Source organism: Rhipicephalus sanguineus, chromosome 5 (genome assembly GCF_013339695.2).
Source record: "Rhipicephalus sanguineus isolate Rsan-2018 chromosome 5, BIME_Rsan_1.4, whole genome shotgun sequence".
NCBI lineage: Eukaryota > Metazoa > Arthropoda > Arachnida > Ixodida > Ixodidae > Rhipicephalus > Rhipicephalus sanguineus.
In genome coordinates, this window is record NC_051180.1 from 83772929 (window position 1) to 83795336 (window position 22408).

The window sequence follows — 22408 nt, forward strand, 5'->3', positions numbered from 1 at the left end:
CACTGCAGGAACCAGAATAACAATTTAATGAACCCCATATTTATATTTAACATAAAACGTCTAACCAAAACAACGATTTTAGCTGAATTACTTTGCAGAAGTGTGCCAGAGTTCAGCAATATTATAGTGGCTTCATGTCTACTGCAGAGTTGCATGTGATGGCTTATAACTTCGTGGCACATGGTAAAGTGACAGTAAACAGAAAATGATATTTCATCATCAGCGCTCTCCGGAAAGAAAACAGCATTGATATCTCAACAAATGTGCAGTAATTCTGAAGGCGTGCTTTCACGAATGTACAAAAACATATGCATAGATCTTGTAGGAATGAAGAAATTTTTAAATGAAGTAGTCCCTGAAAAAGATATTTGCAGCATAAATCATTTTTGCCCCTTTAACCTATATCATTCCCGCAAAAATTGCGAATGTTTATGTGATGGCGTTCAAGGTCAGCCTCGCTCGTTCAGGAATTCAACAACCAGAAACGTATACCTGCAGTTAGTAGTAGATGGAAGCAAATTTTATATTGAACACAGAACTGATAAACAGCGCTACAGTATTGCAGGGACAGCTTGCTGACGACTACAGCTTATAGAATTTAAGCAACAGCTGTATTTCTAAGCTGTCGTCAAACAGAATGGCTCGCTTCTAAGTTCGTCCGCAGCTACGGTAAACAGGCGCTCGACGGACGCATTAGATGGTACTCCCATTGCAAACACCTGGCAGGCCGATAGCAATCCGACGCTGCGACATAAGAAAAGCTCTGGGAATGTGGTGCCTACAAGACGAAGGAGTTTTGTGTAAGCCTCCCGGGATAATTTGAATAAAAAGTAACGAGTAACGTGACACCTAGAATGTTAACGTAAGTACGTTATATGTATACAGTTACGAAATAATGAGTACGTTACTAAATTACCAGAAAAGTAACGCGTTAATGGTAACGGCGTTACTTGTAACGCGTTACCGCCAACACTGCATGCACTTACGGCGTTTGTCTTGTATTGTATTAATACTGAAGAAAAGCGCGGCGTACTCGTTGAAGGTGGCGAGTATTGTCGGATTACACGAGTGGAACCACAGTCTAACTTACTTAAGTCGAGAGTGGCAGCCTGTAGCTTCGTTCGTTCAGTATACCATTCATATAAATCACTTCACCTTGTATTGTGGCACGAATACTGGAACCCTTGCCGCTCAGTGGCAGTTGTCCTGCAATGGCATTCTATACCCTTTACAACGCACACACAAAGCTTTGGCCATTTTAAGAAGCTTGCGTTTATAACGTCTGACAAAGGCGGCTCACGGAGAGAGACATGAATGTATTGTGGAGAGTGCGTAGGGATGTGATCTTAAAGCACGCAAACAACGTGCACGAACAAGAGTCGCGCGGGATTGAAACATGTCACCACGCCGCGCTGAATTAAATCCATTGTCTCTGAACCTACTCACTGTAGTGGGAACTTAAGATCCCAGTTTGAATAGAGCTGTGCGCATTACAATAGTGTGCGCTCGCGACTCAAGCAGGCAATCTGAACGCCACTCGTTTTCGCAATCATGTAGGCATGGTGCTAAACCGGCTTTCAGTTGGCCGGGTACTTGAGACAAGCGTGGCCGTCAAGTATGCATTCGCGCCGTCTCTCCAAGAACCTCATTCTTGTCTGTAAAGCTTAACAGCTAATCTGGATACAGTGGAGAAAAGCGCTGTTGTACGGATGTTTGAAACTCTATACCGTGGGCGCGAAGCACTCTTTTAACTTGGATAACCGAGGCCTCTGGCAACGGTCAACGCGTACAGTGACCTTACGCTGAGGCTATCCGTAGTTGACAGTATGCCACCAGAGCATAGAACCTATAGCGGACGTTGGAAGTGAAATTCGGAGCACGCGATCCACATTCATCTTGATAACATGGATCGCGTAGCACAAGGGAAGAGTTTCCAATGCCTGGATCCTTCCGAGTGCGCATGCTCTGCAGAAGTTGAACGCGCACGGTAGCATCATTAAACTTGATCTTGGCAAAACTTGCCGCGTAACAAATAGGTTGTTGGCATGGGGAATGTCACCTAATCTTCCTCGTTTCCCGGTTCGAAGTCGGCGATGATGGTGGGGTAAATGAAATCGTCAGTATAGCGACGTTTTGCCGGGTCAAGGAGACTATGCTGAGGCCGCTTGGTGCGTGAAATTAACTGAAGCAGCGTCGTCAAATGTTTATTTGGGCGTGCTTGTGTGTGTACGTACGGCTGCTCCGACATTACTGGGTCGTCACAGCCGCGTGTTGGTGCTGAACGACAATGCGCAAACACGCAGGCACCGGCCGACACAAGGTCAACAACAAATATACTATAAGTTTGCAGATCGCAATTTTTTTTTCGTTGGCATCTGTGTAGTGGAGACCTAGAAATTCACGCCACCAGAACGAAGTATAGGATGTCTGCGCAAAAATGCTGCCAACGCAACGCTGAGATGGTCAATGGTTAATAACACGAGGCGTGATAATATTTTCAATGCGGCTCGATGGCGGCATCTATATATAGGTCTCCTTCTTCATGTGACGGGTTATGCATTCAGTAAGAGTGAGACTGACTACTTTAAAATATTACGGATTACGTTTTAACGTAGTATAATACAAGCAACAGTGTCGCCTTTATATGAAATTCATATTCCTGTACAAGTTGCTTTGCCAGTTCAAATTTGATAAGCGACGCTGTGGGCGTCGCAAATGAGTTCACATTTGCACTGAAGAACAGCACCTTACAAAGTTAACGGTCCCGAATTTTCGTAACGAGATTTGCTAGCGCGGTCCCTTTGCCACAATGGGCGGACTACTTTGCTACGAACCTTTCACAGAAACGTAATTGACTTCGCCGTCCTCGTGCTATTCACTAAACCCCACCGCGTGCCGGCCCCAGCGTACCGCAGATATACAGCCAGGGCCGCGTGTTTAGAAAGCTGTTTCGTTCCGCACTGAAGACGCGTTTGCTGTATCTTTTGAAAGGTGACCCATTGTTTTCCAATCGCAGTTGTAATGTAATGTTATTTGTATGCCGCAGAACAAACTAAGAACTTGTGAAGCAACCATGCTTTAAGCTCTTGAGTGTAGTCTAATTTGCATTATACGTAAGTACATCGTTGCGACACTCGACACCTGCTTTCGGCGCCTATAACAGACCCGTAATGCAATCCAAAGATTTTTTTTGTTTGTTTTGTCTGTCGATCGGGTAAACAGCCTTTGCCGCAGGGTGGCTACTTGGGCTGGTTGCTACTGCATTCTAAAAGGAAAAATACGCTCTTTGTGCGCAAAACGGGTTGTAAGAGTGCGCTCTGTCCTATGATTCCTATCTGTCTTCTTTTCCGAAACGTTTTGCGCACAAAGAGCGTATTTTTCCTTTTAGAGCCCTTGCCGTATTGTACCATTCAAAGCTCGCCACGACTACGGTCACATCGGTCGCACCACGTGACCAAAATTACTCCTCTATCGGAACAATCGTAGTAATACCATTCAATTAGGTAGGGTCATTAACTTTGTAATTGGGTTAACTCAGTACACAGGGCGACGACAACGTAGAAGGAATTAACGTACACAACAAGGAGCTCTAAGCAGCCACTTTGCACTTGCATCTGTCATTGTTTTGTGCAGATAGCGACATAATCAGTCGTTCCAAGAATACCTGCCCTTGGCCGCACACTACAGCCAGTTCGTTGCTGTAAGAGGGCGCTGGCCGTCACCACCCTGTGTTGACGTGAACTATGCACCATGTCAATAGAGGCGACCAAGGGGCGTTGCAGTTAGCCTCCGATTACTGCACGTTCTTTTCGGCGTGATTTTGAATTTGTAATTTATGAAATAGTTATTTAAATTAGTATGCGAATTAAGACACGTGCTGCCGCCACCGCGGCCGTCCGTCTTCTTGTGCATTGCTGATGTTACGGTCTCAAGCTTGTCGCGAAGCCAAGAAATATTGTACGGGATTAGCAGCGTAGCCAGAAATTTTTCTGGGGTGATGGGGAGGAGGGGTCCGTCTCCACTCAATGAATGTTCGTACGTGTGTTTGTGTACATATACACCTAAAAATGTCAATTTAATCTCCCCCACCCTGTCCTCATGCGTAGGGTAGCAAACCGGTTGTCATATACTGGTTAACCTCCCTGCCTTTCCTTCTCTATTATTTCTTCTTCTTCATCGAGGAGAGCTATAAGGTGGGCTAGCTGGCGTTCATCTTCAAAGGTGCGCTTAGTTAACACGGATACTGTACAGATGTACAGAACGAATAACATACAGGACACAAGACGTCGAGCGCTACGTGTCTGTGTTAACTAAGCGCACCTTTGAAGATGAATACAAAATTTTAAAAAATACGGGAGGCTTGGACACTCCCTCCCCCACTCCCCCTGGCCGTGCCACTTGGTGTGATATTGTACAGGCGTTCTAAATTGATGTACCTAGCACTATGCAGTGCGGAAATCTTCATATTAGAGATGTGTTGCACGTGTGGTGCACAAATTTCGCTGCAATATAGATGACTGAGAGCATTCTGGAAATTCTAAATGGAAGTTAACTGAAATAAAGTCAAGTTAAATAAGTTGACTAAAACAGCAAGCTCAAGAGCAGTCGCGCAGTTGTGGGTATAGATACAGTCATGTAGCTCGCGCTCCGGCGGCTTGCACAAACTTTCGTGCGCCGTTTTATTGCTGGTATGTCACTACGGGCAAACTGCCACTTCTCTCTACGTGTACCGCACTTTCCGCAACTCAACGGGCACAACCGGTGTCACGCTGGCAGTCACACCTGCCCCGCTAAGGACTGTTGAGAGGCTTCCGAGGTATGCGCAGATCAGACCGTGTCACGGAAAGCAACGCGTGTCACCACTGCGCCGACGACACAAGCTTCGTTTCTTGCGAGACGCCGCACGTCGCCTAGCGGCGTCCTTGTGTCGGCGGGAGGCACGTGTGGTGATAAACCGGTCTATAAAGGCCGCATAGCGGCGGGAGGTGGCGACGGACGTCCACGGTCAGGGCCGACTGTTGCGTCGTATCCAGTCGACGTACTCGCTGACCCTGGTGTAGACGCCCGGAAAGCCGGCGGCCGCGCATCGACTCCCGAACGAGACCACGCCCACGACGAGCCAATGACGATCCCGGTCGCGCACCATCAGCGGACTCCCGGAGTCGCCCTGCGCGTGGGAACGAGAGACACACTGAATATTGACACCAGAACAGCGTTCCTTTCTTAGTGGCACGAGCGGCGAGTGACACTCTTGTTCCTCTTTCAAGCACTTCCGGTCAAGCACTTACTTCCGGTTTTAAGACTGTTCATTAAAAGTCTTCTAAAATATATAAATCCATGGCTCTGGTTCACGTTTAGAGTTATATGGCATACATAAGATGTCGGAGCATAACTTTACGTAAGGTAATGGCCGATTAGCCGTCAGGATATTTAATGAAAATTATTTGATTGAGTTCATTGAAAGATTGTGAGCAGCTGGGATCGTTGTGGCACCTGGCGGAGCAGATCTCAGCCACGCATTTTTTTTTTTTAAATGCGAAACATTTCTTAGCGAACTTCTGCGACTTTGAGCGTATCTATCTATCTATCTAGCCGCCTACGACTTTGTGCTCTCCTGGTCGCTTGGCTAATCAAATGTGCACCAAAATTGGTATGGCGTAACATGACTGTATGGCGAACATAATGACAAGTCATAACATGAAAATCATGACACGAATGTCATGTACAGCATGATTTACATGTCACGCTCATGGTGCGCTGGCGGCCGTTTCGCTAGCTTGATATACACCAAAATTGGTATCTAGCGACGTGACTGTGTGACGAACATAAATAACACGAGTTGACATGAAAATCATGACACGCATGTCATGTACAGCATGACTTACGTGCCACGCTCATGGGGCGCTGGCGGCCGTTTCGCTAGCTTGATCTACCCCGAAATGGGTATTGCGCGACGTGACTGTGTGACCAACATAAAAACCTGCGTTAACATGAAAGTCATGACACGCATGTCATGTACAGCATGACTTACGTGCCACGCTCATGGGGCGCTGGCGGCCGTTTCGCTAGCTTGATCTACACCGAAATCGGTATTGCGCGACGTGACTGTGTGAAGAACATAAAAACACGAGTTAACATGAAAATCAACAGGCATGTCATGTACAGCATGACTTACCTGCCATGCTCATGGTGCGCTCGCGGCCGTTTTGCTAGCTTGATCTACCCCGGAATTGGTATTGCACGACGTGACTGTGTGATGAACATAAAAACATGATGAAATCACGACACGCATGTCATGTACAGCATGACTTACGTGCCACGCTCATGGTGCGCTGGCGGCGGTTTCGCTAGCTTGATCTACCCCGAAGTTGGTATTGCGCGACGTTACTGTGTGGCGAACATAAATAATAGGAGTTAACATGAAAACCGTGACACGCATTTTCCTCAATAACATACAAGACGATGTATGCAGCTCTTTGCTGGCTGCTTCGCATTACATCGATTCCCACAATGCGTGGGATCTGCCGGCTTATGTTAGCTCTGAGATTCGCTTCGGCAGCGCTCGAAACACAGGGCGCACGAATGCCGACGTGCGAGTGCCACTGCCAGGCAACCATTTCAAGGATAAAGGTTGCCTCCACGTTTTTTTTTCAATTCTTTGACCATTCCCGTCGTTTTCCTTCGCGGGCTAACTACTGCTAGCCCTAACTCTTTCGAAACATTTTCTGAGTGTTGTCGCCTATTCTATAGCGAAAAAAGCAAAAAAAAGAAAAACATTAAGGCAGCTACGCACACTAGTGGTGCCAAGCCTGAAGGAAGAGCGCAGCTGGTCGGCCTTCCTTATTTCTCTCTATTTTTCTATTTATTTTTATCTTTCGTTCTTTCTTTCAGATATCTTTGTTTATCTATCTCTCTTTTGTTTCTGTTTCTTTCTATTCATTTGTTTCTCTCTATCTATCTCGTCTCTTTCTCACTCTTGCTATATTTCTTTCTCTATTTTCCCTCTCTTTCTCTTTTCTTCTTTGTTTCTCACTCTTTTCTTTCTCTTTCTGTCTTGCTCTCTGTTTATTCTATCTATTTTCTTGTGTCTGTTTCTTTCTATCTCTTTCTCTAATTGTCTGTTTCTTACTCTGGCTTTCTATCTTTTTCTGTCTTTCTTCCCTTTCTCTCTCTCTCTGACTTGTTCTCTCGCCCATCCGAGGTATTGGACGGACAAATTCATGTGTTTATCGCGTGTTCCCTTTTTTTTTTCTTCTTTTTCCCCCTCTCCCCCCAGTGATGTATTTAACTCCCCCAGGCCTCCTCCTCCACTCTAACTCTAACTTCTCCTATACTTTTCTCCCCTTTCCCCCCAGGTGTCGCGGTTGTGGTGTCCTCGCCTGAGAGACAGTTACTGCGTCATTCACCCCCACTATTCACCTAATTTTCCCAAATAAAGAATCTCTTTCGGCGAAGTGGAACACGTGCACCGGGCGCACGTATTCTGGGAGCGAAGCAGAAGGTGAAGAAGAGGACGAAAAGAAAGCAAGTGCCGGCCGATTTATTGCGTTGCACGCGCTAGCCGCAGCTGTGCCAGGTGCTAGGCGACGCGAGATGCCGTATAATGAAGAGACCGTCCATGATGATGATAGTTTCTGCTCGCACGAAGCAATCTTGTCTCATCATAACCGCGCACGCGACAGTGATGGAAGATTACATAGATATTGTAACGAAGAAAAATAACAAGATAGCCACGTCGCATATCAGACCGGCGATATCGTGCGTGTAAGGCGCAGCTGATAAGCACTACACCGCGGAAACCAGCACACCGGATGCATTGTTCTCGGTAGCCTGTAAGGCATGGGGTTATCTCTTGGACGGTTATAGAGGAAGATAACAAAGTCAATCACCCCCTGAATGTGATACTAAGGCAAACGTTAAAGAAAAATTAATTGGAAATATCAGTACCAAAAAAAAACGCTGTATCCGCCCGTGTTCGAACCGGGGACCTTGCGCGTGTGAAGTCCACGTGATAACCACTACACCACGGAAGCTTTTTTTTTTCTTATTACCTATAGTTTACAATTTCGCGTCACAAGCATACAGACAACGCACAAAATACAAAAGAAAAACACGCACAACAATGATGGTGCCATTTAGAAAGGTCAACATGTCACAGGTTTAAAACCGCTTCAATGAAAACACGTCATAACATGGACACTCATATTAGTGGTTCTTTCTGAACTCGATAGATTTCTCTTATATACACTGCATATTCAATGAAATACTCTCTAGTGGAACGAGCTTCTGGATCAGCGTTTTGTACCGCCATTCTTTTTTTCCATATGCCGAGCATACATACCAACATAACCATGTCATAGGGGAAACCTGTTGTATCTCTAGGACGGAAGCGAATACCACAGGGAGTAATTGGTAATTCTTTGTTTAACGCACGTCGAAGAATGTCCCCATAAAATTTTGCTCGAGCCAAGGCTTGACAGGAAGTGTGTTGCTGTGAAGTTGAAAGGAAAAAATATTTTGTTGACACCCTTACTGGCATCTTCTTTACCCTCTTTAGGACATCCCCTTCTGACCCGATTCCATAGGCTGCGCGACACAATGTCACAGGTAACATAACCTCTCTAAGATCTTTATATAATGTTTCGCGTTTAACTCCACTCAAATATTCTAATCAACACCACGCATTCAAGATTTCAAAAGAAGACACAACTGCACAGAGAAAACCACGAACGCTTGGTCGAGTCATAGTCTCAGTTGATACTATAAAACCGGGTAAAGAATCGCGCAATCTTGTTTGTATGATTGCTCTAAAAAATTGTTTGTTTCATCTCTAACAAATACAAACCGGCTCGCGACTAGTTTTAAGAATAAATGATGTAAGCGTAGAACGACACTTTTGACTAATCAAAAGAGATTCGTACGTCTTGCTCATTCCCAAGTTGAACCTTACACATAAACCGCAAAACTATGTGCAACTTTTGCACATTTACGCGAGACATGCACAGCACTTGGAGGACGTAAAACAATTTTTGCAACAGGAAATAAGTTGCATACTGTTGCACGAGCAAACATGTACCGGTCATGTCCACCCCACTTCCTCGTTTGAGCACGTGCGCGTTCTGTTTCTGCTTTCCAATATTCGTTCGTGTAACGATAGTGTCCCAGTGGGTTGCCCAAGTATTGTCCTGGCTTCGTTTCCCACTTTTCATGCCAGAATCCTAAGCATTAATTCCAGTTTAGTGCGCTACCTGTCTGTACACAAAATGTTTTCGCAACGCTAAATCATTCTTCAACAGTTTATATAAAGATGCCGCTGTACTCGCGTAAGCTGAGAAATTATATTTCAGAGAAACGCCTACGAAGCGTGCGCTAAGTGATGAAAGAAGCTGAGCTTCTCGGAACGATATAAAACAAATCCGATATCAAGAAGAAGTTACGCGCGATCAAAACGAAATTGAGAAAGCCTTTGTTGAATATTATCGAACCTTGATAGGGCAAAGCGTTCAAGTAGTGGAGGGATTCCACGAAACCTTTTTGACTTTAATGCCAGTTTTAGATGATACGGAGAAAGAAAGACTCGATGCTTCCATCTCAATATCAGAAATAGAGAAGACTACCGAGAAGCTCAGTTCAGGCAAATCACCGGGACCAGATGGAATAGGGGCAGCCTTTTATGAAGTATTTAAGAGCCAAGTGACATTACTATTACACTCTGTTTTATCCGAAGCTTGCGATCGAAAATACATGCCGCCGAAATTTGATGATCCTCTCAAACTTCCCTCAGTGAAATCATATCGGCCAATCAGTCTGACAAATGTTCACTATAATATCTACACGAACGTATTAGCAAGAAGGTTACAAACCGTTATTGGTCTTCTAGTCGGCCATCACCATACCTGCGGCATAAATGGACGCACGATACTAACAAACATAAATGTCGCACGAGGTGTTCTCGAATGTACCGATACGCTTGATGGACGCGGTGCCGCGCTTCAGTTGGACTTCGAAAAAGCTTTTGATCGGCTAAACCACAATATCCTTTTTGCCAATCTTGACCACGTGAATATTGGTAGTACAGTACTTGCACGGATAAAGATGGCCTGTTTAGACTCGTCAGCAAACATTATCGTTAACAAACGGGTCAGTGAAAGCATTAAAGTACTGTCATCAACACGTCAGGGATCTTCGCTGTCCCCTGTGTTATTCGCCTTGTACATTGAGCCCTTCTGTTTATGTATTCTCAGGAATGAAAATACACACGGCTATAGCTACTTTTCAAGTGAAGGTAAAGTTCTTGCCTACGCTGACGACATTGTGGTATTCTGCGTTGACAAAGAAACACCACGAACCCGGATTCTCAGTAGGCTACAAACCATGGGGCTATCCCTTGGGCGTTTATAGAGGAAGATAACAAGGTCAGTTACCTCCGAATCTGATACTGGGGTAAACGTCAAAGACAAAGAAAATGGAAATATTAGTACGAAAGAAAAAAAAAACTGTTTCCGCCCGGGATCGAAGCGGGGACCTTGCGCGTGTGAGGCGCACGTGATAACCACTAAACCACGGAAACCACGGAAACCAGCACACGAAGACTGGCTCTCAGTAGGCGTCAAAGCATGGAGTTATCACTTCGGCGTTCAGAGAGGAAGATAACAAAGTCAATCACCTCCGAATATGATACTGAGGTAAACGTTAAAGACACATGAAACGGAAATATCAGTACGAAAAAAAAAACACTGTTTCCGCCCGGGATCGAACCGGGGACCTTGCGCGTGTGAAGCGCACGTGATAACCACTACACCACGGAAACCAGCACACGAAGACTGGCTCTCAGTAGGCTGCAAAGCATGGAGTTATCACTTCGGCGTTCAGAGAGGAAGATAACAAAGTCAATCACCTCCGAATATGATACTGAGGTAAACGTTAAAGACACATGAAACGGAAATATCAGTACGAAAAAAAAAATACTGTTTCCGCCCGGGATCGAACCGGGGACCTTGCGCGTGTGAGGCGCACGTGATAACCACTACACCACGGAAACCTTTTTCTTTTTTTTGCTTTATTGCCTGCTTCCAGACATAAACCACATCACAAACACATAGTGCTCAAGGAATTTTAAAATTGAGGTCTGTCCAGTAGGACGGACAACATTTGATGTTACACCACGGAAACCAGCACACGAATACTGGCTCTCAGTAGGCTGCAAAGCATGGAGTTATCACTTGGGCTTTCAGAGGGGAAGATAACAAAGTCAATCACCTCCGAATATGATACTGAGGCAAACGTTAAATACACATGAAACGGAAATATCAGTACGAAAAAAAAAAATACTGTTTCCGCCCGGGATCGAACCGGGGACCTTGCGCGTGTGAGGCGCACGTGATAACCACTACACCACGGAAACCAGCACACGAAGACTGGCTCTCAGTAGGCTGCAAAGCATGCAGTTATCACTTGGGCTTTCAGAGGGGAAGATAACAAAGTCAATCACCTCTGTTCAGGCCTGGAAGGCAGCGCTCGACGAAGTCTAAGCACACCCTCGTTCCTGGCAGATAACGACAGAACTTGCTATCAAAACTTTTAATTAATTTAGTAAAACAGTTACAATAAACGGATTACACTTTTTCTTCAGTTACATATTTTGGTGATATAGTTCGATTACATAGTTCTAGCCGTAAAAGGCAGTGGCGTGCGACCAGCCGCTGCACTCAGCTCCGCTCAACTCCAGATCTTGCCACACCCTCCCTCGTGACGTAGCTGCCCAGTGTTCTGAGACGATGATCCGCGTTGGGCCAGATGACGGCGAAGGGCACAGTTTCGTTTTCAGAACCTAGGGCAGCAGATGAGCAGCACACTCCCCGTCTGGCGATTCACATTGTGGGCGCCACCATCATTTCATGGAGTCATCAGATGCACAAGGTCTGATAGGGGACGAACAAACGTCTTAACAGATCCATTCTTTGCCGTCTTCACTTCAGCCTTCCGGACGTTGCCGTCTGCACTAGGCAGGCATTGCACGATCACGCCGACTGGCCACTCAAAACGAACGGCTTGCTTATCTTTGAGCAACACCGAGTCGCCGACTTTGAGGTTTGGTCGGTTGATTTGCCACTTTCTTCGTTGTTGGAGTGTGGTCAAATAGGCGGTGCGCCATCTCTTCCAGAACTGGCTCGCTAGACTCTGAACCTTACGCCATTCGCTTTTGTAGAGGTCGCCAATTGCAACGTCCTCCAAACCTGACGTCGTGCATCCCAACTTCTGTGTCAGGATTGCCGCTGGGGTCAAAATTACGGGCGTTTCCGGATCAGAAGACACCGGAATGAGGGGCCTAGCATTTATGATTGCGGAAACCTCGGCCATGAACGTTGTGAGGATATCGTGGGTCAGTCGATGAGTGTGGGATTGCAGCAGCATCGAGTCGAGGATCCGACGTGCGATTCCTATCATCCTTTCCCATACTCCGCCCATGTGAGAGCTGTGTGGTGGGTTAAAGACCCAAGTACAGCCCCTTTCAGATAGGAACTTCGCCAGCAGCGAAAGATCCATGTTTTGTGGGCTCATGTTTAGCTCCCTGCAAGCTCCCACAAAGTTTGTGCCGCGGTCAGAGCGAATTTGCTTGATAGGCCCTCGTATCGCGAGAAAACGCCGCAATGCGTTTATGAAACTGGATGTGTCCAAGCTTTCAATGACTTCGATGTGCACTGGATGAATGCTCAGACATGTGAATAACACTGCCCAACGCTTGTTGTTAGACACTCCGCCTCTTGTGCGGCGGGCAGCGACCATCCATGGACCAAAAACGTCGACCGCAACATTGGTGAATGGGGGATCAGTGGTTAGTCGGTCCTTTGGCAGATCAGCCATCTTCTGTTCCTGTTGTCGACCTCTAAGTCTCTTGCACAAGACGCATTTTCCTATTATGGATGTAATGCGTCCCTTGCCAGCGATAATCCACAACCAGGCTGATCTTACTGCTCCTTCCGTGAAATGTCTGCCCTGATGTTGTACTTGTTCATGGTAGTGACGTATGAGAAGCGTGGTAACGTGGTGCCGGCCTGGAATGATGAAAGGATGCTTTTCGTCTTCCGGCAGATCACTTCTGCGCAAGCGGCCACCAACGCGTAGAAGGCCCTTCTCATCAAGAAATGGATCCAGCTTCCGAAGTGGACTTCTCCTGGAAACAGGTCGTTTGTCTTCAAGAGCGCTTATCTCTTCAGAAAAGGAATCTTGCTGAACGGCGCGAAACACAGTCTCTCTTGCTGTAGAAAGATCTTCGACCGCATTCGTTCGCTCAACGTCACCCTTAACACGATGAACAATTCGCAAAAGAAATGCCAAAGCGTGGACGAGTTTCTCCCAGCTCGAAAACCTGCTGAATCGCTCAGCCCCAAGCCCCTGTTTTGTCACAACCGATGTTGTCAAGGTGTTAACCTCTGGGCGCACATCTTTATCTTCATCTGGAGACATCAAGCAGAAAGTCGATGGCTGCAACACAGTTTCTTCACCCTGTCGAAGAAAGTCAGGACCTTTCAACCACGATGTGTGTCCGAGTTTCGTCGCCGAGACCATTCTTGTGCCATGGTCTGCAGGATTCTGATTAGTGTGAATGTAGTTCCACTGCTCTGGCGTCGTCGTTTTGCGAATGCGATGCACCCTATTTGCCACATACACGTAGAATCTCCTTTTTTCATTGTGTATGTAGCCTAATACGACCTTGCTGTCGATGTAGAACTTCAGCATGTCTGGTTGCAGATCCAGTTCCCGCTGGATAAGTTCAGCCAATTCGACTGCGAGTACCGCCCCACACAGTTCCAATCTCGGAATGGTAAGCTCAACTAGGGGGGCCAACTTGACTTTCCCCATTAGGAATCCGACGTGGTGTCTTCCTGTATTGTCGGTGACCTTTAGGTACGCCACGGCTGCGACAGCTTGTGTTGATGCATCGCAGAAAATGTGGATCTCCTTGCGCTCAGCTTCTGAAACCGATATTGGTGCATACGGTCTTCTGATTTGAAGACTCTCCAGCGCTTGAATAGAGCTTTTCCAGTCTTCCCATTCTTGCTCTCTGTGAAGTGGTAACGGTTTGTCCCAGTCATATCCGTCGGCTGTTATCTCGCGTAGAAAGTGCTTGGCTCGTGCAGTCACCGGAGCCACGAACCCCAATGGGTCATACAAGCCGTTGACCGTTGCGAGAACACCACGACGTGTGCATGGTTTGTCTTCAGGTGGAGTGCGAAAAAGGAACGTGTCGTCGCGCACGTTCCACAGTAGCCCTAGGCTACGTTGCGCAGGCAATGTGTCTTTGGTGAAGTCAATTTCCCGGAGGTCTGCCGCGCGGTCGCGAACGGGAAAAGCCTCAAGTACCTTCTCATTATTTGAGACAATTTTATGTAGCCGTATGTTGGCCGTTTCCAGCAATTTCTGCGCCTTCTGCAGTAGCTCGACCGCCTCTTCCTCCGTGGGAACGGACTTCAGTGCGTCGTCGACATAGAAATCGTTCTCCACAAACTTCGCTGCCTTCTCTCCGAACACACGTGAGCCCTCTCGGGCTGTTCGTCGAAGCCCATACATTGCTACGGCTGGGGATGGGCTATTTCCAAAGACATGCACTTTCATTCGGCATTCCACAATATCTTCCGATATGTCATTGTTCTTGAACCACAAGAACCTAAGGAAGTCGCGATGATCTTCTCGGACAAGGAAGTTGTAGTACATTTGCTGTATGTCCGCCATCACCTCTACCTGCTCCTTTCTGAAGCGTATTAGCACTCCGGTGAGGCTGTTGGTGAAGTCCGGTCCCGTTAGAAGGACACTGTTCAACGAAGCTCCCTTGTACTCCGCGCTGGAGTCAAACACAACCCTGATCTTCCCAGGCTTCTGCGGGTGGTAGACACCGAAGATGGGCAAATACCAGCATTCCCTCAAGTCAGCGAGCGGTGAAACTACCTCAGCGTAGTCATTCGAGAACAAGTCCTTCATGAAAGCTACGAAATGTTCCCTCATTTCGGGGTTCTTGCACAATGTGCGACGCAGACCCAGGAGGCGAGACCAAGCTTGCTGCCTATTGTTCGGGAGGCGGCACCTTGGCGTGCGGAATGGAAGAGGACCTACCCAGCTATTCGAACGATCTCTAACGAACTCTTTATCCATGATCTCAAGAAACTTTCTATCTTCTATGGACAGTGCAAGTTCGTTGTCTTCTTTGGTTGTTTCGAACAGCGTTTCGGCAAACCTGTCTCTGACTTCCGCTACCGATAAGGCACTCGACCCAGACCATGGTCCACCTTGAGGCTGAAGAACTCTGCTCTTCCTTACAGTAAAGTGAGATTCACAAGGCTCTAGGATGGATGGTCGACCACTACTCAACACATGAGTCTTTAGAACACTTGCAGTGCTTGGCCTCCGTGCACGGCCGATGCAAATGTTCCCAACGATCACCCAGCCGAGGTCATGTTTCTGAGCGAACGGAGCATTCCGTGGCCCGTTGCGTGTCTCACGCACCTTGTGTGCTGCAATAACGTCCCGACCGAGAAGAAGCCATATCTGTGCTCGAGGATCCACTGGAGGAATATTGTCTGCTATGGGACTCAGGTGTGGGTAACATTTGGCAGCTTGAGGAGTTGGTATTTCAGTTCTGTTGTCAGGAATGTCGTTGCACTCCAGCAATGGCGGAAGCTCAAGGCTGATTTCTTCTGTAACGCCCCGCACTGAGAATCCCTCGGCCTGTCTTGCGGTGACTTCGGTAGTTCCTGAGCACGTTGTCAAGGTGTAGTTGGTCGGAGACCCCTCTACACGGAAGACGTCCAGGAGCTCAGATCTGACCAGTGACCGATTACTTTGGTCGTCCAAAATGGCATAGACATTGACCGTTCTCAGTGGCTGAGACTTGTGAGTTACCTTCACAAGGCAGATCTTTGCGCACGATTTGCTCTCATCACCACTTTTGCATACTTCAGTACGTGTGGTGGTGACGTTCCCTGAAGATTTTTGAGCGTTGGCCTCGTCTTCCGCGGCTCCCGATGGATCACAGGTGCTCGTGTCTGAGGGATGAAGCGCTGTGTGGTGCTTAGCCGAATTACATATCCAGCACCTAAGAGGGATGTCACATTGCCTTGAAATGTGGCTTGTCGACTTGCAACAACGGAAGCAAATTCCTTGCTTCTTGAGGAAATCCTTCCTCTCATCGAAGCTTTTCTTGGCGAACGCACGACAACTTTCGAAGGAATGGAGTTTCTTGTGGAATGGACACCACTTGTTTAAGCTCCCTGATTCCTTAGCACTGTTGACGCTCAACGGCCCCGTATCATTCTTTTCTGGAATGACGTCTGCTTCGGTTTTCCCTCGCTGACACTGCTCCACGGCAGGAGTTTCTCGGAACTTGTTTTCCTTTTTTCGGATGGTGATCCGGCAAGGCATCGTTTGTACGTATAAAGAAACTAGGGTCGTTCCTCACCTCAGCCTCGTTTCTCACGAACTTCGAGAAGAAAGAAAATGGTGGGAACGCCGTTTCGTTCTCTTTCTTGTACCTTGAGCCTGCGGTCATCCATTTCTCCTGGAGGCCCGGTGGGAGCTTTAAGACGATGCTGTTCACGCCTCGCGCAGTATCAAAGTACTTCAGTCCTGCCAAGTATGGGTCCGCTTTCGCTGCCTCCAATTCAAGTAGCAAGTCTCCGAGTTCTCGAAGCTTCACATTGTCTTTTCCCGATAACCGTGGGAAAGCTTCTAAGCGTTTCATCAGCGCATCCTCCACGACTTCAGGGCTTCCGAAGGTGTCGTTCAATCTTTTCCAGACAGCCTTCAGCCCTGCTTCGAAGTCATGTATGTAAACTGACTTTAGCCTGTTAGCTTGCATTGATGACTCCGGGCCCAACCAAGCAATGAGTAAGTCAAGCTCTTCCTGAGCAGAAAGTTCAAGGCCACGCGTAGTTGCTCTAAATGACAATTTCCATGCTCGAAAGTTGGCCGGACAGTCATCAAATTTAGTGAGGCTCGTAGAGAGAAGGTCTCTTCGGCTGAGGAACTTCAGTATTCCGGTCAGATCGGAACTTGCGTCACTTGAGGCGGTAGTGTTCACGGACAGCTGGTTACCCTGCTGGACAGTCTGGTGGTCATGAACATGTGCACCGTCGTTCCGCCTGCTGTTGAGGTCATCACGGGGAGCGTTGTCTTCTGTATGAAGCTCAGAATGTCGATGCGTTGGCGCGTGCGCGGCCTCTTGGCTCTGTACGTAATCCGCAGTGCGCTGATCGGGATGCAGCAGCGGCAGTGCGTGCAAGCTCTCCCCGCCATCCTGGACCACGGCTGCTTCGAGAGCACCAGCATGCGCCTCTGCCGCAGCTGCCTCCTTTTCATGACGAAGGATTTCGAGCTCGGCGTCGACCTTGGCCCTCTCTAGCTTCATAGCTGCCTCCTTGCGACCGAAGTGAGCCCTCGTTTTGGCGGCCTCGGCTTCCGCACGAGCTTGTACGGCAGCCAGGCTGATAGTTGAACTGGTGAGCCGTGATGACGAAGAGCGTGTGGAGTGGACCGAGAATGAACGTCTCGATGGTGTCTCGTCTCTAACGCCTAAATCTTCACTTCTCTCCCATAGGCTTCCCGTGACGAGAACGCGACGCTCCTCCTCAATTTGTTTTCGTTGATCCAGCTCTTGTCGACTTTCAGGGCAGTTCGTCTTGACCAAGAAGGCTTCGTATCTGGCGAACACGTCCTTGTACTGCTCGAAACAATCGCGCAGTGTCCTCTTGGCCGTCTGAACATCTTTCTTATCCGTGGCCGAAAGCTCCCGCATACCGTGCTCCACTCTCCTCCATGCTGCGTCTAGTTCTGTGCAGTATTTCTCACGGTTGGCCTCGTAGTTCTCTTTGGCCCTTAAAGAAAGAGGAGCAGCTCGCCGCGGTCGAGCGCCGGTCTCCGTGTTTACAACATCACCGGTGCCTGCTGCCTCGGGCGTTGGTTTCGTGTTCATGTTGGAGTCGACTGTTTACACAGCGTGCTCTTCTTCCCGCTCAGCGCGCGTGCTCGAAAGCGCGTTTTCACCCGGGGATCGTAATGTGAGCCCACCTTGCGTTGCTTGTGCGTCGGGAGCTCGGACGTCTGTTGCGTGCACCGTGCTTGCTGATGGCGATTATCGAGGACAAGTAGCGAAATACCTTGCCGTTGTGACGTATCCCTCAGCTGGCGTGCGTTGCGTAGGCGTCCGACAGGCTCTGTTGACGTCCACAAGCGTGCAATGGCATTCGGAGCGTATAAGTCTTGCCTTTTGTGCGTTGGCGTCCGAAGCGTAGAAGCCGTGCCTTTTACTGTTCAGGCCTGGAAGGCAGCGCTCGACGAAGTCTAAGCACACCCTCGTTCCTGGCAGATAACGACAGAACTTGCTATCAAAACTTTTAATTAATTTAGTAAAACAGTTACAATAAACGGATTACACTTTTTCTTCAGTTACATATTTTGGTGATATAGTTCGATTACATAGTTCTAGCCGTAAAAGGCAGTGGCGTGCGACCAGCCGCTGCACTCAGCTCCGCTCAACTCCAGATCTTGCCACACCCTCCCTCGTGACGTAGCTGCCCAGTGTTCTGAGACGATGATCCGCGTTGGGCCAGATGACGGCGAAGGGCACAGTTTCGTTTTCAGAACCTAGGGCAGCAGATGAGCAGCACACACCTCCGAATATGATACTGAGGTAAACGTTAAGGACACATGAAACGGAAATATCAGTACGAAAAAAAAATACTGTTTCCGCCCGGGATCGAACCGGGGACCTTGCGCGTGTGAGGCGCACGTGATAACCACTACACCACGGAAACCACCACACGAATACTGGCTCTCAGTAGGCTGCAAAGCATGGAGTTATCACTTGGGCTTTCAGAGGGGAAGATAACAAAGTCAATCACCTCCGAATATGATACTGAGGTAAACTTTAAAGAAACGGAAATATCAGTACGAAAAAAAAAATACTGTTTCCGCCCGGGATCGAACCGGGGACCTTGCGCGTGTGAGGCGCACGTGATAACCACTACACCACGGAAACCAGCACACGAAGACTGGCTCTCAGTAGGCTGCAAAGCATGGAGTTGTCACTTGGGCTTTCAGAGGGGAAGATAACAAAGTCAATCACCTCCAAATGTGATACTGAGGTAAGCGTTAAAGACACATGAAACGGAAATATCAGTACGAAAAAAAAAATACTGTTTCCGCCCGGGATCGAACCAGGGACCTTGCGCGTGTGAGGCGCACGTGATAACCACTACACCACGGAAACCAGCACACGAAGACTGGCTCTCAGTAGGCTGCAAAGCATGGAGTTATCACTTGGGCTTTCAGGGGGGAAGATAACAAAGTCAATCACCTCCGAATATGATACTGAGGTAAACAATAAAGAAACGGAAATATCAGTACGAAAAAAAAAATACTGTTTCCGCCCGGGATCGAACCGGGGACCTTGCGCGTGTGAGGCGCACGTGATAACCACTACACCACGGAAACTTTTTTTTCTTTATTGCCTGCTTAGCAAACAAAGTACAAATCAACAGATAAAAATACAGTGCAGTGTCACATATAAAAGTGCTGCCCCACCTTTCAGCACATGGGAGTTAAAAAGGCAGACGCTTCATGCCAACCAATTCAACCATACAGGGGAACCACTCTGGCTTATCATTTTGCGCCTCGTATGCAGTCATCAAATATTGTACACTTTCTATGAAATACTCTCGAGCAGGCCGGGGATTCACGTCTACGTTTCGCACTGCCATCCGTGTTCTCCACACACTGTGAAGAACCAGTGCCATGAGCATATCGTAGGGCACACCCCCTACGCTTACGACAGGCAGAAAACGGATGCCATACGGTGTAACGGGCAGTTCTTTCTTCAAGGTCATTTGAAGGATGTCCCACTACACCACGGAAACCAGCACACGAAGACTGGCTCTCAGTAGGCTGCAAAGCATGGAGTTATCACTTCGGCGGTCAGAGAGGAAGATAACAATGTCAATCACCTCCGAATATGATACTGAGGCAAACGTTAGACACATGAAACGGAAATATCAATACGAAAAAAAAAATACTGTTTCCGCCCGGGATCGAACCGGGGACCTTGCGCGTGTGAGGCGCACGTGATAACCACTACACCACGGAAACCAGCACGCGAAGACTGGCTCTCAGTAGGCTGCAAAGCATGGAGTTATCACTTCGGCGTTCAGAGAGGAAGATAACAAAGTCAATCACCTCCGAATATGATACTGAGGTAAACGTTAAAGACACATGAAACAGAAATATCAGTACGAAAAAAAAATACCGTTTCCGCCCGGGATCGACCCGGGGACCTTGCGCGTGTGAGGCGCACGTGATAACCACTACACCACGGAAACCAGCACACGAAGACTGGCTCTCAGTAGGCTGCAAAGCATGGAGTTATCACTTGGGCTTTCAGTGGGGAAGATAACAAAGTCAATCACCTCCGAATATGATACTGAGGTAAACGTTAAAGACACATGAAACGGAAATATCAGTACGAAAAAAAATACTGTTTCCGCCCGGGATCGAACCGGGGACCTTGCGCGTGTGAGGCGCACGTGATAACCACTACACCACGGAAACCTTTTTTTTTTAATTTATTTAAAACCTGTTCGTAGCGATACAGACATTGGACAGCACAGACACCATCGGCCCCAGCCGAAAAATCAACATGTGCAATCCGCGATTGTATCTTGTTGATGAATTATGTTAATAGTATTTCATTGTAGCCAATTGTTCAAAGGCAGGTAACCACTCTGGTGGTTCACTAAGAGATTTGTACACTTCTCGAATAAAGAGAACATTTTCTTTAAAGTATTCACTAGCAGGCCTTATATCTACATCTTCATTTCGCACAGCCATTCGTGTTTTCCACACGCTGTGCATACAAAGTAGCATCACCATGTCGTAGGGCACACCTCCTGTTTCTTCAAATGGTAAAAACCGGATACCGAATGGTGTTAGTGGGAACTCTTTTTTAAGAGTCCTTTGTAGAATATCCCAAAGGAAGACGGAGTCCCAGCAATCCAAGAAAATATGCTCAATGGTTTCAGGTTTTTTGCAAATGTAGCAGTTTACACCCCAAGGTAGAAATATTCCCTTCTCTTTTAGCCATGGCTTGACAGGAAGCGTGCCCGTGTGTAGCATAAAGAAAAACGTCTTTGTGGTAGCCCTCACTGGCATTCTTCTAACCCGTTTTAAAACATTCTTTTCATTCCCGAGTACATATATCGCCCGGTATCTTGGAACAGGACACATAACATGCACCAAATCTCTGTACGTACAATCGCTTTTTTGTGACAGCGCTCAAATATTCTAACGAAAAGTGCGCTCTCAGGAACCGATAAGCACTTATTATCTCATACCAAAACCCTTTCACTGACACTTTTGGTGCTGGGCTTGACGTAACTAGAAAATCTGGCATTGTGTCACTCAGTTGCGTCTGGATGACACATCGCAAGAAACCATTACTTTCATCGCGCAGGAACATGAATCTAGCCACTATCTGCTTGAAAAACAAGTTTTGTAATCCCAGTCCCCCTTTTTTCACCGAATGAAACAAATTCAAACGACTTGTACGCTCCCATTTGGATCCCCACACGAAAACAGCAAAAATTCTGTGCATCTTCTGCACACTCATTCGGGACATACATAATACATGTAACATGTAAAACACTTTGGCGACAAGAAACACATTACACACTGCCGATTTTGCAAATATTGAGAGGCTCCTGCCTCCCCACCTGGTTGTTTGCGCCTGAACCCGTTCAGCTTGTTCTGTCCACTGCGTATTCGCATCTTGGTAATGTTGTAAAGGCACGCCGAGGTAACTGGTCGGGGTGTCGGTGAACGCTATGCTTTCGAAAACTGTCCGCCTACTACTCCACTGGCCATGCCAGAAGCCTAAGCTTTTTTGCCAGTTTATGGCACTACCAGTGCTGCTACAGAATTGTCTAGCATCACCTAACCTAACGGCACACGTGCTGAGAAGATATGGGTGATTCGCTGTTACTCTTTCCATCGGTTTTTTCACGCTTCTGCGCAGTGTTGTATGTTTTCTGCTTTTACGTACATGTGGTTTTCAATAAATCTTTTCAGTTGCGAGTCAGCGCTCGTCCGTGTCCCTTCTGTTCTTTCGGTCTTCGTCGTTCCTCGCGCTGTACACCAACATGCTGCCGTACCAACTAGCCCAACTTTCAATACTGTTGCATGGGGTTATCACTTGGGCGCTTGTAGAGGAAGATAAGAAGGTCAATGAACTTTGATACTGAGGTAGAGTTTAAAGACAAGTAAAATGGAAACATCAGTACAATCAATCTGGCAGATCCCACGCACTGTGGGAATCGATGTAATGCGAAGCAGCCAGCAAAGAGCTGCATACATCGCCTTGTTTGTC

General features: G+C 47.5%; 1 protein-coding gene and 11 non-coding genes across 12 annotated transcripts in view; all 12 read right to left on the minus strand.

The window, feature by feature from the left end:
- Nucleotides 1-4660: 4660 nt before the first annotated feature.
- LOC119393910 (proclotting enzyme) overlaps nucleotides 4661-22408 on the minus strand; it is a 33493-nt gene continuing 15745 nt past the window's right edge. Inside the window, exon 8 of the mRNA XM_037661104.2 lies at nucleotides 4661-5167. Coding sequence (XP_037517032.1) covers nucleotides 5006-5167 — 162 coding nt within the window. The 3' untranslated portion in view covers nucleotides 4661-5005. The remainder of the gene's footprint in view (nucleotides 5168-22408) is intronic.
- On the minus strand, nucleotides 10498-10570 carry Trnav-cac (transfer RNA valine (anticodon CAC)). The gene has a single exon. It is a non-coding gene; the product is annotated as a tRNA-Val (tRNA).
- On the minus strand, nucleotides 10738-10810 carry Trnav-cac (transfer RNA valine (anticodon CAC)). Its single transcript has one exon. It is a non-coding gene; the product is annotated as a tRNA-Val (tRNA).
- Nucleotides 10969-11041, minus strand: Trnav-cac (transfer RNA valine (anticodon CAC)). The gene has a single exon. It is a non-coding gene; the product is annotated as a tRNA-Val (tRNA).
- Trnav-cac (transfer RNA valine (anticodon CAC)) lies at nucleotides 11332-11404 on the minus strand. Its single transcript has one exon. It is a non-coding gene; the product is annotated as a tRNA-Val (tRNA).
- On the minus strand, nucleotides 18734-18806 carry Trnav-cac (transfer RNA valine (anticodon CAC)). The gene has a single exon. It is a non-coding gene; the product is annotated as a tRNA-Val (tRNA).
- On the minus strand, nucleotides 18958-19030 carry Trnav-cac (transfer RNA valine (anticodon CAC)). Its single transcript has one exon. It is a non-coding gene; the product is annotated as a tRNA-Val (tRNA).
- Nucleotides 19189-19261, minus strand: Trnav-cac (transfer RNA valine (anticodon CAC)). Its single transcript has one exon. It is a non-coding gene; the product is annotated as a tRNA-Val (tRNA).
- Nucleotides 19413-19485, minus strand: Trnav-cac (transfer RNA valine (anticodon CAC)). The gene has a single exon. It is a non-coding gene; the product is annotated as a tRNA-Val (tRNA).
- On the minus strand, nucleotides 20064-20136 carry Trnav-cac (transfer RNA valine (anticodon CAC)). The gene has a single exon. It is a non-coding gene; the product is annotated as a tRNA-Val (tRNA).
- Trnav-cac (transfer RNA valine (anticodon CAC)) lies at nucleotides 20294-20366 on the minus strand. The gene has a single exon. It is a non-coding gene; the product is annotated as a tRNA-Val (tRNA).
- Trnav-cac (transfer RNA valine (anticodon CAC)) lies at nucleotides 20523-20595 on the minus strand. Its single transcript has one exon. It is a non-coding gene; the product is annotated as a tRNA-Val (tRNA).